Here is a 19,634-nt window from a genome sequence, read left to right on the forward strand (position 1 = left end):
CTCGCCTCCTTCTCAGCATAGCAGTGAGGCTTTCCCTGATCCCCCTATTTTAAAACATAGCCTGCGCTCCACCCTCCCTGCATTCTGGGTCATCTCTACTTGGTTTTGTTTTCTTTCTCTATTTTTCCTCCCCATAACACCATCTAACAGACTTATTTATAACGTGTACTTTTTCCTGTGCATCTTCCTCCATTATTTGAGTGTGCACTCCATGAAAGATACACTCCAATACCTAGAATGGTGTCTGATACCTAGGAGGTACTCTAACAAAATTGCTACGAGAAGAAATGTTGAAGTATAGTGGAAAGTAAATGAATATGTTCAAAATAAGGGTAGTATATTCTAAAAATTATGCATAAAAGTGAACATAATTATGATTGTTCAACTTTTTAAATTTTAATTTTATTATTATTTTTTGAGACAGTCTCACTCTGTCACCCTGGGTAGAGTGCCATGGCATCACAGCTCACAGCAACCTCAAACTCTTGGGCTCAAGTGATCGTCCTGCCTCAGCCTCCCAAGTAGCTGGGACTACAGGCACCTTCCACAACACCTGGTTATTTTTTAGAGGCAGGGTCTCACTCTTGCTCAGGCTGGTCTTGAATTCCTGAGCTCAGGCAATCCACCCGCTTCAGCCTCCCAGAGTGCTAGGATTATAAGCCTGAGCCACCTCGCCTGGCCTGATTGTTTAACTGTTTCTTAGATCCCATGCAAGTCTATGAATATGCTTCTGAACCCCTGATTTTGATGCATGATTTCAGCGGCACATTATACATGGTAGAAGGGGGCAGCTTTTGAACAAGCTGAGCCTAGAGTTAGAGAAGGGTTTGGGCAGAGTTCAACGCAGGAAAGTGAAATCTGGGGAGGCTTCCTGGAGGAAGCAGTGTGACCTGCCTGCCCTTCTTGTGGTTGACATTTGGCACATCCTGAGCCAGATTTAACAGGAAGATTTGGGAACTGCGGTCAGGGTCTGTCTAGAATATGTGTTAGCTGACCTTTGAAGCAGGTAAAGCCAGCTCATGCATGCAGCCAGGGAAGAGATGGAGCCCTGAAGTCAAAGAATATGAAAAATAAAATATGACAGAGGCATGCTGGGCAGTTAATGAAACCACGGATGTTGTATTATGTTTTTATATTTTCTGAAGTTTTGTAATTTCTAATTGCTTTGAATGTTGACAATTCATTGTGATTTCTTTCTTTCCCTTAAGTATTTGCCCGAGTTCGCTAGGGCCGCCTTAAAAGACCTACAGGCCGCCGGCTGGCTTAAACCACAGGAATTCCTCGTCTCACGGTTTTGGAGGTTGGGCGCCTGAGATGGAGGGGTTGGCGGGGTTGGTTTCTTCTAAGGGCCATGAGGGAAGGCTCAGGCCTTTCTCCCTGACTTGTAGGTGGCCGTCTTCTCCCCCGGTCTTCATGTTGTTGCCCTCTGCTCACGTGTGTTTCCTAAGTTCCTTCCTGATGAAGACATACACCCCGTAGAAGTGTGGCCGATCCTAATGTCCTCATTTTGACCTAATTGCCCCTTTAAAGTCTCTATCTCCAAAGACATTCTGAGGTAGGGCTTCAACATAGGAATTTTGGAGGAACACATTTCTGCCTGTGGCAGTACCCAATCTTGTATTTTTTTTTTCAATTTTTTTTTTTTTTTAAGTTTCAAACACCAGAAAATCTGGATCCAGACATATGAGTATGTCTGGTTCATAAAATCATGTACTGTGAAATTTATAACCTTTCGCATATAAGAAGTCTCTCCAATTCAGCAAACATTACCAAAGTCCTGCTGCCTGCTAGGCACTGCTGACACTGGGACTCCACCAGCCAGGTGTGGGGAGTGCAGGTGAGGACTCCCAGAGGAGACGCAGGGCCACATCATTTGAGGGATGTGTGACCTGGGCAGCCACACAGGATCCTGTATGTAGAAGGACCCTGTGGTTGGGTTTAATGGGTTGTGGTTACCATATTGAAATATTTCACCATTTATGAACAAGGGACCCCTGTGTCTACATGTTGCATTGGGCCCTGTGAATTATACAGCTGGTCCTGAGGACGGGAATTGGTAGAGTTAAGGAAGCCCTGGCAGCTTTTCCCTACAGGTACAGGGGAGGACAAGTATGTCAGGAGGAAGGATCAGTGTGTGCCGAGACCTGTAGGCAGGGTCAGGGACTTTGACAATGTGCGATACAGAATTCGCTCTCTCCTGCTCCTCCTGGAGAGCATTCCAAAACTTGAGCTCGGCAGACAGGGCTCGTGGACTGAAATGCCAGCTCTCTTGTTTACCAACTGGCACTGTGGGCAACCGGCTCTCCCTTATCTGTTAAAGGGGGGAAACGTCAGACATGTGAGAATCAGGATTTCATAGACCTGCTACATCTTTTTTCTGGCAGTGTTTCTGAGTCAGAGTACGTGATGAAGGCTGTGATCAGGAAAGGGTCCCCAGAGGAACGAGGATGGGAAGCAAGAAGTCGGGGCATGAGCAGGAGGTGTGAGCAACAGGCAGAAAACCAGCGGGGCTGTACTCAAGGCTAAGAAAAAAAAAAAAAAAAAAAAAAAAACTGGCTGCAGCTTGTCAGTGATCCCAAATGCCCAGGCAGGGAACTCAGACTGCAGACAGGAGGAACTCCTGAAAACATTTGGGCAGGGCCTGGCTAAAGTGGCATTGGATGAAAAGTCCTGTCTGCCAATACTCTCGTTGGGCTCCTTTACAAGGTCGGGGTGAGACAGGGGAAAGGCAGCTCTGCTGTGCGTCTCCTGCAGGGTGGGCCAGACCCTACCCCTTGGTCAGCAACAACAGACGCTGGCCCTTAATGCTTCCTGCTGTGAAGGCCACCAGACCTGAACTCACTGGCTTCCCACCCTCCTCGGGAATTATGGTCTGCAGGCAAGAAGGGAGGTAAGGCTCCTGGAGGCTGAGAGAGGTTCCTGACCTCACTGGGGCTGACGGTTGCCCTGACAGGAAGCAGGGTCATTGCTAAATGCTCAGGAGGAAGCACGGCAGGGGGAGAGGGAGAGGAGCCAGGCAGACGGCTCAGTCATCCTTGGATCAACACCCAGCATCTGGACCTCCAGCTGTGGGTAACCAGAAAAGACAGGGAGGAGAGTGGGTCCCCCATCGCCTGGGGGAAGGGGACCAGTGACTACCTAGCATGTTTCTGAGTGATTGATCAAACCCTGACCAGGGGGAAGAGTGAGGAGGCAGCCCAGCCACTTCCTGAGTCTTGCACCCACTTTCTCCAAACCTGGCTTACAACCCAGCAGGAGCCCTGCCCAGGTCTTTCACTTTGAAATGATTGAACATGTGCTCTCTCCAGAGGGGATGCAATAGAGACCCCAAGACCGGCAGGGGAGCTGCCTCATGGCCGGTCACATCTGCTCATCTGTCTCCAGGCAGACCTGGATGTGCAGGGCCACCATCAAGTGGCAAGTGCAACTCCTTCCCCTTTTTGGCAGATGAGGCCTGTGGACACCTGGTCACCTATTTATTGAAGGGCATTCTCTTAAGTAACTCGCCCAGGGCACGGCTGCCCCTCTCCTGCAGACGAAGTCCAGGCTCTGGCACAGCACATAAGCCTTTGTTTGCTATCCTCAATCTTTACGTTCCACCAACGCGAACCCGTTTGTCAGTCCCCTTGTACACTTTGTAGTATCTGGAATACTGTTCTTTCGTTTCCCTTTAGGTGTCATGTGCTCCAGGAGGCCTTCCCCTTCCTTCTCTGCCTTGCTTAGTGAAGCAAAGACAGCCTTACCTGGGCCCTAATAGCAACAACCTTCCTGGGGGCTACTGAAACATTGACCACATGGCATTGCAACTCTTTGTGTCACTCTCTCCAAGACACTGGGCTTCAGTCTATATCCCCAAGCGATATAGGATGTGACACAGGGCCCTGCTGAGGGAGGAGGGAGCGGATGTGACTTGTGTGAGGGCATGCGGTGGGACCAAGGTCCTAGGATTCACATCCACGGCTCTTCATGGCACCCCAGCTCCTGTGTGCCTATACCACATCTCTCCTGGCTCTTGCTGTCCTGCCGTGGCCCATGGGGCCTGTGGATAGTCAGCAAATGGAGAGAATCCAGGGGCAATCAGCTCAGCCAGTCTTACTCCAGGGCTGTGCAGAGTGGGCCACGGTGCATCTTGCACTGAAGTTGAAATGAAAGGATCAGAACAGGGGGCCTTGCCCACCCAGAGGCAGGGGCTGGCCCGTACCCCTCAGCGCCACCATCTGACAGAGCGCCAGAGGATAGAAAGTAGACGCTGCAAAAGAAATTCATGGAAGTTGGCAGCCCTCTGCTTCGTGCCTCCTTTCTCATCCAGTGCGGCTGTGTTTTGGGAGCAGAGAGCATGTTTGCAAAGGTTTGGGGAAACTTCCTGATTTAGTGGGGACTTAAAAATTACAAGCACTAGAAGAACTGACGTGGGCTAGAGCATGAGGGATTCAGGCAAGAAAAGGGGACAGCTCCCTAAAACTGAAGGTGGCATGAGCAGCAAGGTATTTAGTATGCTGTAGAGAGGGGCCACCCCAGGGGACAGAGTCAAAGTCACTGAGTGCTCCCCGGGTGAATTTGTCTTCTATCCTGACAATATCCGTGTTAGGTAGGAAAACCGGATGTCACTCTGGCTGGTTATTGACACACTGGGCCAGTTGTTAAAAAACTCAAAAATGGCTACATCCGTTGTAAATAATTGTCCCAAGTCCAGAAGGGATCTCCCACTACCCAAGCTACCCCAGCCCTGACCCTGGGGTCCTCAGGAATTCCTTAGCATCCCACACTCACTGAAGGCCCAGAGGAGGCCCCAGGGCCCACTGTAACCACAGCTGTCCACTAGTGTCCATACCACCGGTTTCAGTTGCAGGCATGTTCACTATCACCCTCAGGATAGGTAGTATCATTATTCCCATTTTATAGAAAACTCGAGACTGAGTGACATCAGGACACTTGCTCCAGGTCATATGGGTATGAGTGGTGGGATCAGATATGGAGTATGAGTGGTGGGATCAAATCTAGGTCTGTTTGACTTTGGTCACTGCGCCACAGTACCAACCAGAGGGATGTCCTCTGGAGGAGCTGGTGGCCTGGCGTGAAGATTCTACATGGACACAGCCAGGACTCTGAGAAGCCTATGAGATTGCAGAGGCACATGCTGGTGGGGCAGATGCAAGAGAGGTCTGCAGGGGGTGGGCAGAAGTGCTCCTGTTGGTACACTTGAGGCATCTAATCCTCCCAGGTCACACACTGCCATAGTTTGGTTGAGAAGGTGCCTCTTAAGGCAGCATGGAATAATGGAGGCAGTTCCGGAGTGGAGGATGGAAGATGTCCTAGGTCCGCCCTGCATATTAGCTGTGTGACCTTGGCTGGGTTGCCTAACCTTTCTGAAGTCTAGCTGGCTTAGCTGGTAGTTCTAAGGGCCTTTCTGGAGCTTCTTAGATGCTCTTTCTGTATAATCTCAAAGCTCTCATCTCCGACACTTATTCTTAAAATAGCCTGGAGTAGCTCCCAGGGTACTTTTTATTGAATTAGGAAGGAAATCAGAGGATTGAGGGGGTACCAATGACTCAACTATAGTTTCAAGAAAATTCTCAAGCTTGATACCTGTTTTAGATTTAAAGAAAGTTCCCTTGGGGTGCCAGAGGCAGAAACCTACCCCTGGGTTGGGCAAACCTCTCCACCTCCCATGTTTGAGGAGCTGCCAGCAGAAGCCAGAGGCACAGGAATTTGGAGGGAGTGGTCCTGCCCTCACCTGCCCCCACCCACACCCTGCCTTTCAGCATTTGCAGGGAGACCAGAGGACCCGCCCTGCCCTGACAGCAGGAGACAGTGACTACATCTTGTTCCTCTGGAATGGAACAGGTTTGACAGGGTAAAAATTCTCTCCAAGGGACAGAAGCAACACTATGTATGTATAATGGCCACCTCTGTTATGGGGAGAATGGGTGTCTAAGGTCTCCGATAAAAAACATCACCCAGCACCAAAGAATGAAGAGGTTATTTGTGAATTGGACCCTCTTTATACTCCTATTGCCAAAACTTGGCTTTTGATTTTGGGTTAAAGATCTTCTGCTTTAACGAGGGCCATTAATTGCTCAGGGCATACAAAATGTGTTTGATTTCCCTTAGGCATACTACATTTCATATCTTGAATTTCATAGCAGCAAGGATTTTAGCCATGAAAACACACTGTATGCAACTCCACCATCCTCCCCCAATGGCTCCCTGCACACTCTATCTTTTTTAACATGTAGTATTTCTTCTTGGTAGTTACCACATGAAATAATTTTACCTACATATTTGCTTATTTCCCTATTTTGTTTTTTCCCCCCGCCATACCCTCTAGATTCTAGGTATGCTTCATTAAAGCCCGAGCCTCATCTGCTTCTGTTTGTCATTATACTAATCAATACTTAGAAAGAGGGCTGGCACATGGGAGGACTCTGTACAGATATGCATTGTCGAATGGATGGATGACTCTAAATCCGTACACGATGCCTTCTTCTAAGAAGCGTAAGCCTAGCCCCGGTTCCTGTGCTTCCTGACGTTGTGTTTTGTTTCCTTTAACTATATCTAAAAGTTTTCATCCAATTGAGTCCTTTCCCCAGGGTTTTGCCAATAGAATAATGGAGTCTCAAATCTTTGGACTGAAGAAGACATTGTGAGTCTGTCCTGTTGAGCCTGACTCATCAGAGATATGGCTACATGACTGAAGAGCAACACAACCCCAATCCATTCTCCCTGAGGTTTGACGCAAATCCTTCTTCCTGTTGTAATTCCAGTTTTTGACGACGATTCATTCAGTCATTTGTACAACATATACTAACGGATGGCTACTGACAGCGTGGGCACTGCACTCAGCATTCAGGATAAAGTTCTGACTTAGGGACTCACGCAGAGACAGTCAAATGGGGCAACACTGCAACCACTAATGATACAAAGAATCACACAGCTATAATTTCCTTTGTATTGTAGAATACAGAATAAAATGTGAGAATATCAAATGGTGAGGAAGGGTTGACCATAAGTGACCCAAGAAGGGGTGTCAGAAAGGGTCCCTTGAAGAAAGGAGACTTACAAACTGACATGGGAAGGCTGAGCAGATATGAATTAGATGCATGGAGGTTAAAGAAAACGCATTCAAGGCAGAGGGAACTCGTGTCTGAAAGCTCTGAAGGAGAAGGTGTTGCCTACTTTCAGGATTTCCCTAAGAAAGAGGAATCTTTTATTTTTCAGATCGACTGAGAGGTTTTCAAGAGTTAACTGAGAAAAGTCACAGTCCAGAACATAGAACCACATGCAATCAGTTCTTTGGCCTGACTTTTCAGATCTCAGTTTTCCAGTAGCTGGCTTTTGACTCTAAGATGCAGCTGAAATGACTCTGATGGTGATGGATAAGCCTGACTGCCAGTGACAGCTGCCTGCAGCCCGGCTGCCCTGAGCATCAGCAGGTTCACATCCTGCTCCACAGAACCTTTCCCGCACTTTTATCCAGTGTCCGAGATGAAGCCGGTGAGCACGTAGCCCAACTACAGGGGAGTCCTGAATCATAAATTCCTGCGAGGGGATCAGAGCCCCACACCTTGATCAGCTGATGAGCTTATGATTTTGGCTTGCCTGAGTTTAGGCTAGAACTGTTTGTAAATGAAGAGGCTCATCTACTCGGGGTTACTTCTAAATAAATAAGAGCTGCTCTTTTATAATTTCAAGGCTACTTCTATTTTGATGAGCAATTTCTGCTGTCTATCCTTCCCTTCTTGTCTTGCGTGCCCCTCATACCCATCGCCTATGGTTCCTGCCTTCAACTTCACTTGTCTTTCTGTCTTCCTGGATTTGATTTAGAACAATTATCCCTGGAGAAATGGTGTTGTCATCTTCCTGAAGCCTTCCTCTCTAACCTTCCGCATTCAGTTGGTGACTAACCTTTGCTGATTGCATCTCAAAAATGCTTCTCTGATCCCATGTCTCTCCCTACTCCTGTGGCCTTCTTCATCTAGGCCTTCACTTGTGTTATTTACTGCTGATCAATCTGTCCCCAGCCCATCTGTCAGTTATACTGCCATCAATATTATCTTCTTTAAAACATGCAGGAAAAAAAACCCTTGCTGATGCTTCATTCCTTAATAACCAGTGATTCTCAGAGTTTGCAGCAGCCACAGCATTAACCAGGAACTTGCCGGAAGTGCAAATTCTTTGGCCACACCCCAGACCTAATGAATTAGGAACTCCGGGGATGGGGCCCAGCAATGCACGTGAACAAGCCCTCCATGTGATTCTGATGCAAGCTAAAGTTGGGAGTCACCAAACAATCCAATCCAAATGTCAAACTTGGCTTTGAATTGTTTAGTCCTGACTTCTCTCTCCAGCCTTCCACAGTCCTAAAGTTCTGGTTACTCCAAACTTTTCCTGTTCTCTACGTCCTGTTAGATTCTTTCCTCATTCTGCACTTTTATAGGCTGTTCCTGTCTGGAATATTCTTCCTGTCGTTCTTCCCAAACTTCTCCTCATCCACTAATAACCAACTCAGAGGCCTCTCCCTCAAGAACACCTTCCCTCACTGTCCCAGGTGGCATTTAGCTGCTCACTTTCCAAGTCCTGCAGACCTTTAGTTAACAACCTAGCTATGGCTATCTCTAGATTTGCCTTTAACACTGGGAAGGGCTTTCCTCCACATAAAGATCTGTTTCGAAGCAGAGTGAGCTACCTGGTGAGGAGGTGCTCATCAAGAGGCTGTGGAAGTTGTTAAGGACACTCTGAGCGACTGTCCCTTCAGATCCATCCTTTTTACCCATTGCTCCTCCAGGAGCGCAGTGCTCGGAGTTGGGCAGAGTGCCTGACACTTAGTAGACATTCATCAAGTTTGTTTTAAAGCATCAAATAAATAAAAATGGATTTCTGCCTTGTAAGTGTGGGTGGATTACTGGATCTCAAGGGTCTTGTCCAAATCTGAAATTCTGGTCTTCTTTCTCTTTGCAAAAGCCACGAAGGGATATTCCAGAAGTGCTTCAGGCATAAGTGAAAACCACTCTAGTACAGTGATTCTTAAGTCATACAGTGGGAATGGAGGGTTTGGGGTGGGGTGTCCATTCCTGTTTCCAACCTACTGAAAATTTCTGCTCTAGCCACCAATTAGTGACAAGGCTGGTATTTTTCTTAGCTAGAATGATGATGAGCATCCCTGCTACACTGCTCCATGGTCTCTTCCTGAGGCCACTTGGTACGCTGTCCCCCCTCACTCCCCTGACTCCCCCTGGAGCACTCAGCGTCCTCTCCATTATCATCTTACTTCGTTAAGGATAGGTGGTTTCAAGCCATACAGCCTGCCTGGGTTTCTGTCTGGGCATCCCCCTTACCAGGTGTGTGACCTCAGGCAAGCGACTTCTCTCAGATAATGTCCTCAACTGCACAAAAGGGTTAAAACGACAAGGGCTGTCATGACAATCCATGGAGAAGCTCTGTACAAATCATATCATTATTATTCACATTTTGGTCTGAACTCATCTCCCCACCGCTGACCCTAGCTCCAGTTTCTCACCCTTTCCTACCAAATCTGAAGTCCCGGAGCTCCGGCTCCTTCTGTTTTGGCCGGTGGAATCTGGATGCTCTTTTCTGTCTATAAATCCTCCCCCACTCCCACCAGCTTGTTTTCTAGCCCCAAGAATGTTCACTTTCCATATGCTCCCCAGCTGGCAACCAGTTCACTCTCCTACAGGTTAAACTTGTGTTTGGGAGCATTCTTTTGAAAGCATTATCTTTCCTTTAAAAACTGCAGTGTATCAATGGTGCAGATAGGAAAGCAGCCAGGCACACACGCACATGCGTGTGCACACCCACCCATGCATACATGTCATGTGAAAAGCGCTCAAACTCATTAGGCTGTGTTTCACAATTCCCCAATAAACTTTCATGTCTTCTTGCCACAGAGACCTCTGTAATTTGGCAATGTCATTACTGAATGCTGCAACAATTCAACCCAGCAAGACTCATCAGTGGTAGCCAATCCCTCCAAGGAAAGGCCTTTGATATCTCTGGACCTTTCTCTTGCTCGTCCTCTTCCTCCTTGTCCCTCCCCAGCCCTGGCCTCCATCTCAGGCACATGTGTGCGTCTTTCATTGGTCTTCCATATCCTATAACAAAATACAGGCCAAACACTGAAGGAAACAAGTCCGTAGTCCAGTGATTCTCAACCTTCCTAATGCTGCGATGTATTTTCTTTCTTTTTTTTTTTTTTTTTTATTGTTGGGGATTCGTTGAGGGTACAATAAGCCAGGTTACACTGATTGCAATTGTTAGGTAAAGTCCCTCTTGCAATCATGTCTTGCCCCCATAATGTGTAACACACACCAAGGCCCCACCCACCTCCCTTCTTCCCTCTTTCTGTTCCCCCCCCCATAACCATAATTGTCATTAATTGCCCTCATATCAAAATTGAGTACATAGGGCAATGTATTTTCATTGTTACAAAGGGGTCGCGACCCACAGGTTGAGAACCCCTGCCATAGTCCCCTTCTGAGTACTCCCAGCTAAGCTGGGCTGATCTCCAATCTCTGTCTGAACCAAACAAAAACCCCGAGAGGTCGGGGGGAGGTCTGAGTCAACATAGCGGTGTTTGCATTGTTGGGAAGCATGTGTATTCTCTGAGAGGCCCACTCATCCACTGTAACTTGAGAAGGGCACGTGTAAAGAGTTTGGGTCTCCTTGGGTTTGAGGGTGGGGACTTTGAGGAAGAAGGTTAGGCTGGAGAAGGTTCCAGTTAAATTGGTCTTCAGTGACTGGGCAGTTCCTTAGTTTGTGGAACATAGCACGTGCAAGGCCTTTGGGCCAGGGTTGTGGAGGGTGGGGTGGTTGTTGTAGACAGTGGGCTGTTCACCAGGCTTCAGAGCACCATCACTGAGGCAGAGCCTGTGGGGTGGCTCAGCAGAGCTGGAGCTCGGCAAGGCATAGCCAGGCCTCACTGAGGACCTTACCATTGGCTTTGCACACCCAGGGCCATCAGAGTTTGACGCTAGAGGGGGCGCGTCTTCCTGGTGAAGCCAGACAAATCTCCAGGTAGCTGTAAACTGACTACACAGTCTTCATTCCTGAACACATGTTCAAAAGTGATAAAATAAATGCAGATGGTTTCTCTAAGCCTCCGTGAAGGGTTTGTACATGGACTAAATGGACGATACAGCACACACAAATACACATGAACTTGCACGCACGGGAAAGGGAACAACAACAGAAAAGTCCTCAAAAATGCCAAACCCTAAAACACCAAACAAACTAGAGAAAGCATTGTTGAATACAAGAGAGAGACAGACAGACAGACAGTGAGACAGAAGGAAAACCCAAGAACAAAGCTAAATTTGCAAGAAGGAAACGAAACGTATAATTTACACACACTCTTACACACACACTTCCCCTTTGGAGAGGCACGTAGGCAGAACTGCTAGCAAAATATTAAGTTTCACTGCTTGGAAGGGTTAGAAATACCCTCCCTGGTGTGTTAACTGAGACGTATTAAAGGCCTTTCAGTAATACCGGGGCAGTGGTTTGGTTACATTGACCCAAAGAAGGGAAATAGGCAAAGGCTACCACCTGCTACCCAAAGGTGAGCCAGGTGATTAACACACTTTAAATCAGGGCTAATCCTCCACCATGGAGCATGGAAATTCTTACCAGAATTTCAGAATGAGGCTGCCTGCAATCCCCTCCAAAGCTAATCGTCATCATCATTGACAGGAAATGGGTGATTCATTAGGTCACCCAACAACCTCATGAAGCAGGTACTATCTACATTTTATAGACAAGTAAACAAAGCCTCAGAGAGATTAACATATGCAAGTCACACAGGCTGTTAGGTGGGGACGCTACTAAAGACTTGTGAGAGGCAGAAGAAAGCCCCATCAACGGCCGAGAGAGCATCTTACCATAGCGGGTGTTAAGGAAGTGAGGACTATCCGTCTGGGCTCTGCTCCGCTCTGCAACAGAAATTCCAAAAGCCACAGTTAGCACAGAGGACTAATCCAAGGTCATGAACCTGTTGGCAGCAAAGCTGGTCCAGAACCCATTTTCTCCTCTCCAGCCAAGTTCTGCACACTGCAATGCACCGCAAGGAACTAAGCAGTAGAGGAAGATAAAGGAGCATGCAGAGTTTTCCAGGAGCCAGATGATAGCCCTGTAAGGCCCTCCTATCTCAGAGATGGGTTTAATCATCAACCTGTCTCACTGGTAAATGTGTACACTGGATGAAATAGGCTACCTGCCCAGAGGAGGTGCTGCCCTGGGCCCAAAGCCTAACATGTTGACTTTGACAGCACTGGATGTTCTCTTATGCCCATAAAGTTACTGGAATGGAACTGGGTAATACTGCATTGCCCTGCCACCCAGAATGGGAGAGGCTGAGCCATCAGACAGCCTGTAATCCAGAGCTACTCTCAGGAATATTTCTGCCTCACCTCCAGGTCCACTTTCTCCACAAAGCTGCCGTTGGCCCAGAAGCCTACCACTCCAGCATCCAGTGTGTGGGCTCCTGATGCGCCTGCAAGCTCCTTGCATTCCAGGCATGGCCCAGGACATCTCTGACATTTAGGGTCAGTGACTTTCAAGGTTAGAGTCTGGGGCCTCTGTCACCCAAGTCCAACTCCCGGCTGCACCAGACTGCCCTCTACCCATGAGGTTCCAGAAGAGGACCACAGGGTGCCTCAGCTCTAGCCCTGAGGGTGGAAGGGCCCCACAGCAGGTTAGGTAGCCTCTGTGCAGTCCACAGGTTGTGTCCAACTCTCCGGAATCCAGCATTCAGCAGAGCCACAAAACTCTTTCTCTAGGTCCTTGTACCCAGAAACTACTTGTCTTGCACCTGCAGTGCTGGCTAAGCAGGTTGGATGGCTTAGGCTCTGTAGATGCGCCCAGCCTGTGGGGTGCCTCGCCTGGTGTTTGGGGGTGGAGGGGCATGCTGAAAGCCCAGGAAAAAGCATACCAGTCATCTTGGAAGGAGGAGCTCCTGAGAACTGGGTTACTGTGTTCTTGATGGAGACCTAGTGAAATAACAGCTACAAAGGTTCCCGTGGAAAGAACCATGCTTTTGGTGTCTCTGGGCCGGCAGTGTTCACTCGGAAATGCAGCGCTGCACGTAGAAGGGAGAGGCAGAGAGATGACTGAGGAGGGACCAAGACTGAGTTGTTCTAATGTGGATTCCAGTCATCACTCTGCTACCTACCTGCCAATGACTGGGGTGAGCTCAATCTACAAGCTAGTTTCCTCCCCTGTAAGCGGGAGATGAAGCAGCTCCCTCTGAGGATCTACGACCATTCGCGACAGCAGGAGGTGAACGTACCTTGCCTGGAGTGGACACGTGGTCAGTCCCTCATTTCCTGTCCCCATATGCAGAATCAAGGGCAGTGATGATGCTCTTCATCAAGGCCATTGCTATATCCTGGGTCTGTTTCAAAAGTTCATGTCCCATAAAGGACACATATGGATGCATGTCAGGGAGCTCTCAGGGCAGAGAGAGAGCACGTGTGGGGAAACCCACGTCAGGCAGAGGACCTGGTTTCAGGGCAGTGTTGGCCTAGTGGACACCTTATACCTCCAAGAAGGGAGATGAGAGTCCTCACACTCCAGCTCCGAGAGGGCGAGCTGCTTGCCAGTGGGAAGAGGGCACCAACAAGCTCCCTGGGGACATTACTAGTGTCCGCCTCTGTCCCGCCTGGGTGTGACAGATGAGGCCATTGCCACAGTGACCTCCTGGCTGTCATAGATCCCTGCTGGGACACAGAAGGCACCAAGAGGCCCTGTCCATCTGGGCATTTTACATCTCAGGTGACGAATCAACCAACAATAACACAGAGGAACATAATACCTAAGAAGAAGAAGGGGAAGGGGAGGAGCTGGCATTCACACATGCCCGTTCCCTGCTAGGTCTACAGTGGCTACTCCCTGACTCCTCGGGGTCCCTGAAGGTTAGGCAGGAATCCCCATCTGACCATAGGACACTGAGGCTCAGAGAGGCCTCAAAACCTGGACAAGGTCCCAGGGGAGGAGCTGGAACTCAAACCTGGATCTGTCTCCAAAGTCTGATGGCTTTCCAACACCTCAAGAGGCCCCAGGTGGGTGGTCACAGGGTGAGATGTCTGTTGTCAGAAAATGTATCTTCTACGTACAGATCATTTACAATCCATCTCAAGTTGCTTCTGGGTAGCTGTACAATTATTGTCACAAACAGTCACAAGAAATGTTCTAGGCACCTAAGGATGATAACTACTCACACAAAAGCAAAACAAAAACCAAAGCCAAGGGGAATACAAAACAAACAAATAAGCCTTAAACACCCCCAAACCTAAACAATAAATGTGCTGAAAAGAAATGCCCAAAACTAAAACTGCCAGGTTCTTTGTTATTGTCCCAGGACTGTAACACGGGAGCAAATCATAGTTCTAATTTACAGAGCCATCAGCAGAGAGAGGCGAGTGAATGTTGGCTATCCAGCTTGCTGGCTGGAAGTAACGCTGCCCTCAGAGCTACAGGGTATCATTTTCAATGGAGGGGCCATAACAATTCTTTTAATTAATTCATTGAACATTCATACCAGAAGTGGGGAGGGGGAGAATAAAACTGTGTTTATACACAACTCTGACATCATCTGATTTTAACAAGTTTACTAAAACGACAGCCATGGCCTTGACAATACTGAATGCAAAATACTGGTGTACACAGATTTTACAGAGCGGCTCCTGAGAACCGGATCACAAAACAAGGTTTAACAGATGGGAGAGGCCCAGGGGGAGGCAAGCACACGGATTTTATTGAGAAAAAAGCTTATATACTGTAGGGTTGCTGAAGTTTAATAAATAAAGGTCAACTTATAATATATAAAAACAATATAAACATTTATATGCTACATGCATATCATATAATTTAAAGTAATAATTTATATACGGGGAGAGAGGCCAACTCATGTTCTTCCGATTTTTCTCGACAAGGCACACACGCAGGAGGTGTCTATCCGTATCCACCGCCACCCCACCAGTTTGTCGTTTTCTGACGTCAGTGCTCGGACGTAGGTTTGGGACGTTTTGCACTGAGAGTTCCAGTGTTTATCATCGATCCCCCTGCAACCATTTTTGACTGGCCTGGCTTCTTTACATCTCGTTTCGTAAAAGTATTGTTTGACGGGGGAGTTGCCGGTTTTGATCTCCCCCAGCACCGTGACCTGGTGTCCCCGAATGTCGATGGCTGATGACTTATCTGTCACCCACAGACTCTCACTGTCACACACCGAGTACTCCCCTCGGTGACTCTTATGCTCTGCGTACCGTTTCCGCCGTGACGTTCTGTTCGCCACCACTGGGTTGCCCACGTAATCCTCCATGAGGTACAAGGGAGGGGGCTCCAAGGGAGTGCTGTCACTCAGCAGCACCCGGGGCGAGTTGTAGCGTCTCTGTTGTCGCAGCAGCTCGGTGTCCATTGCAATCACTGGCTGGAATTCTGACTTGGCATGCTCTCCCCGCTCCGGCTCTCGGGGGGCCTCTGCTTTCGGCAGGGTGCTCTGGTAATTTTCCTTAACATCCACCATCTGCTTGGAGAGCTTGTTTTTCAAAATATCTGCCTGGATCAGCTTAATAATCAGGGAATTTAGTGAGTCTTTTGGCAAACTCCTTTGATCCATGTTGTTACCTTGGATGCCACGGAGATAAGTGAGAAATATCACATAAAACAAGATGGACATCACCTTGTTCACCTGTAAGATCTGAAAAAGAAACACAGGTGTTAACGGCAGGTTGTGGCACCTTAGTCGCTGTTACTCTGGCACTTGCCACCTGAGGTTGAGAATCCCCGTAAGGAAAAGGGGGGTGGGGATGATCACCCTAGGTAAGCGACACCACTCCTCTCTGGACATTCTGAAGAGGCAAAGTCTTTCCCCTACTCCTGAGAAATAAAGGGAATGCATCCCAGGTCTCCAGACTCTGCTGCCTTTCCTACCTAGACAGCATGGATCGCATTTGCGTTTGATACCTGCTTTGTCCTGCAGCCTTCAGTTGTGTGTGAATAATGTCCTACTGCTTCTTTAAATGTCCCTTGAGCCTGCAAAGACACATCACTCAGTCTACCTTGGCAAACTATGAAGACTTGAAACCTAAGAACTAAAAATATGGAGTTACATTCCTCTGTCATCAGCAGCAGCCTTGTAGCTGTCTCCAGAAACAGCTCTATACAGGCCCCTGGGCTCCTTCAAAGGAACAGACTGAGGCTGAGGAGGGGTCAGTTGCCCCTAAATGTTGGTGTCAGAGGTGGGGCCCATCACTGGCCAGGACACACCTGGTAGAGTCTGTTCTCCCACCCTGCAGGGTGCCCTGCCACGCCCTCTGATGGTGGGCATCCCTGGGATGCCCAGCTGAGCTGACCACTTCCAGGGGACTGTCCTCATAAAACACAGCCCTGCAAATACAGTACTAGCAGAAGACGGAGATGCAATAATAACCACCTCAAATTAATGGACTGAACAGCAAGAGCCATTGTTGATTCATTTCTCCTCCTTTGGATTTTTTAAGTTTCCATCACAAATTTATTTTTAGTGATTTTATTTCCAATTCAACCCATCTCTTTGTGTGCAGGGCATTTTTACCCAGCTACGCTCTCATTCTGTTGCCATAGTAGAAGCTCAACACCAGGCTCCCGGGGAGTCCTTGTGGAACTGTGGTGCTGATCTTGATCATTGCTAGTCACTCCCTCACTAGAGCTAAGCCTGGGTTTTCCGAGGGTTACCATGGGGAGCAGACTCTCCCGGGGAGACGTAGCTGAGTGAGAGATCCTCCTGGTCCCTGATTTATTGCCCCCCTCATATTCATTCTTTAATTACTATCACTAACCCTTTTCTGTCCTCCCTAGGGACATCATTTCCTCTTTACAGTTCTGTCTCAACATGGAAAATAAACCTTCCCTCTGGTTCACCTCTGGTATTTTCAGACTTTACTAAATCCAGTGGGAAAACAGAGAGGAAGTGAGCAAAGGTGACACAAGAAACAGAAAAGCAGTCCTGCCTAGCGATACCCACGGGTGAGCCTGCTGAAGCGGACTTGCTCCCAGGACTCGCAGACGCAGCCTCTTTCCCCATCTTGTTGAAGTACTGCTGGCTCCTTTGTCCCCAAAGGCCAACTAGGTTGTAGGCACTTGGCTCCAACTTCCCCCTCCTGGCTCCAGGCCTGACTCTGCGATAAGGGGACCAGACCATCTTCCTTCCCTGGGAACCCTTTCTCTTGACAACTGACTCCTTCAAGGTCAAAGCTAAGAGAAAGACCCTAGCTTCGCCGCTCACCCCTAGAGATTGCTCTAGGGCTTGTATTATCCAAGGAAATGGTTCCCACAGGATAACGAATCTCCCTCCCACTCGGCATAGAAGAAACATTTCCTTCCATCTTGCCAACCCAACAAAATGAAACTTGAACGACAAAAAACGTATGACATCCATACAACTAGAATTACACACCCTTCCCTAAAAGAAAATAATATAGCTGCAATACAATCATTTGGGAGTGACAGTCTATCAAAAAACAATTTGCTGAATCTCCCCAAAGCTCAGCCACTGTAAGCTGAGAATACTCAAGATACCTGCTCTTAAGGAAGTAAATCAGATACAGTTGGTAGAGGGAGGTCCCAGGTAGAATAGGAGTCTGTGCGTGGATTAGCGAGGTAGTCACCGGGTGAGCTGCGGGATCGGGGTGGGGGGGAAGAAGAGTCTTTGTGGGTGGTAGCTTGAATATGGAACCAAGGCTATTTATTAGAAGTAGAAAAGGTGTAGGAAGAGATCATTTAATTCAACTCCTTTCCTCATTGTTTTATAGATGAGGAAAATCTACATTGCCGCTTAAAGGAGAGAGACACTCAGGGAAGCGAGAGGGATTCTTTGCACTCCAGATTAGCTCCCTTCCCATCCTGTTGTGATGGGGCTCCCGCGTCCCATGCTCCAACTGCATCCTTTGCTCACTGCTACATGAATGTGCCTTGTGACCCGTGCGCAAGTGTTATCCTCTTCACCTGCCCATCTCCATCACCCATTCTGCTGGAATTACACCCATTCTCTGGTGCCCGGCTCACAGGCTGACTTTTCCATGAGTTCCCCCAGGCACCCAGAAGAAGCAGCTGCTCCCTCCCCTGCTGTCCTGGCTGCCCAGTTTTCACTCACTTGCCACCAAACTCTGGAATAAGTGCGGGGAGCAAGTCATTTGCAGACTGTTGAGGGTTTCCACTAAAGCCAGCAGGCTCTGTGGACTCCATTTCCACCAGCTGCTTCTAGCTTGTTATGTAGACATGAAGGCCAGGAATGTTGCTAATAGGACTTTTCCAAACACAGGGGTTTGAAGCTGCAAAGGATCCCAGAAAACATCCTCAATTTTGCAGATAATAAGAAACTCGAGGCTTGGCGTGGTGCTGAAATGAGCTTTTGAAAGCCAGGCTGCTGAGCAACAGCAGAGAGTGATAGGGAATACTAGGTTCTCAGACTCAAGGTCACTGAGAGGGGTGAACAGTGATGTCTATGTGAAAGCACATAGCACAGCACCAGGTACACAGGGAGCACACTAGAGATGTCAGCTGAACTTGAGCCTGAATTACCCTCAGCGACAGGAGATGCTGCACCCTGCCCTTGATGCATACAGATGGGGCGCACACAGCTCCCCTCTCCCTACCTGGCTCCCAGTAGTCTGCCCAGCAAGGTCTCCACAAGGCTTTTCTCCTCAAGTGCTTGGATCTTAGACCAGCCACACTGGTATGGCAGAAGAAAAGAATAAGCCCAGAGAATGGGAAAACTAGGAAAGTAAGCCTGAGAAAGTGTGAAGTGGTGTTTCTGGATATTCTAAGGATAAGAAGAGCTAGACCCCAATCTCATGAGTTCTTTGTTTCCACCCCTCCCCAGGATGGGAAGTCCCCAAGGACTAGTTCTGGAGCAGGGCACAGAGACAGGAGGGCAGTGCCAGCTTGGCCCGGGAAGGCCCATCAGTAAGTTTTTCTATTTAAGGGAACTTTTACGTTCCTTCTCTGGAGGTCACTGTCATTTGCTGAGAGCCTTGTTTAAGCAGTTATCACACTGTGTTGTCTGTATCGGGATGTCTTCTCTTCGATGACGGGGACCAGGTCTTCTTCATCCACTCATCCCTGATGCCTGGCACAGGGCTGGGCACCAGGCAGAGTTTGCACGTCTATTTACTGACCGAGCACCCACTATAATCAAGACCTACCCAAGACACTGCTCATGGGCCTGAGATCCCGTATGGGCTTCTGCCAAGCCTGGTTTTGGAAGCCAGTCAACCCTGCCTTCTTTTCCCAAAGAAAATATAGACCCTGGCTCTGAAGTAGACCATGGTCCCCAGGCTCTTCTGGGCTATAATTAGAAAAAGACCTGTTAAAGACCTCAGTAAACCCCCTTCCTACCCTCTCCCCAGTGCCCGTTTCCCCTGCTCAGAGTTTTCCCAGATCCTGACCGACGTGCATGTGTGATTTTCCTCACTTAGAAATGCTTTCCCACATATGGTGTTTTCTCAGTCCCCGGAGCAACATTCCTACAAGGTTTCACCATCCCTCAAAATACTCAAAAGAGAGCAATTTCTGATGCCTCCTTTTGGCTTAGTTTACAATATACACAGAGGGTTTGGGGGTATTCAAGAAGCAGCCGAAAT

At 48.3% G+C, this 19,634-nt stretch overlaps 1 protein-coding gene across 5 annotated transcripts in view; it reads right to left on the reverse strand.

Annotated features, from left to right (window-relative positions):
* Positions 1–14,606: 14,606 nt before the first annotated feature.
* NTF3 (neurotrophin 3) overlaps positions 14,607–19,634 on the reverse strand; it is a 65,352-nt gene continuing 60,324 nt past the window's right edge. For all 5 annotated transcript variants that reach the window (XM_053556082.1, XM_053556080.1, XM_053556079.1 and 2 more), the window contains one exon: positions 14,607–15,712. In XM_053556082.1, the coding sequence (XP_053412057.1) occupies positions 14,918–15,691 (774 nt within the window). In that variant the 5' untranslated portion in view covers positions 15,692–15,712 and the 3' untranslated portion in view covers positions 14,607–14,917. The remainder of the gene's footprint in view (positions 15,713–19,634) is intronic.

The sequence above is a fragment of the Nycticebus coucang genome, chromosome 12, assembly GCF_027406575.1.
Source record: "Nycticebus coucang isolate mNycCou1 chromosome 12, mNycCou1.pri, whole genome shotgun sequence".
In the NCBI taxonomy this organism is placed as follows: domain Eukaryota; kingdom Metazoa; phylum Chordata; class Mammalia; order Primates; family Lorisidae; genus Nycticebus; species Nycticebus coucang.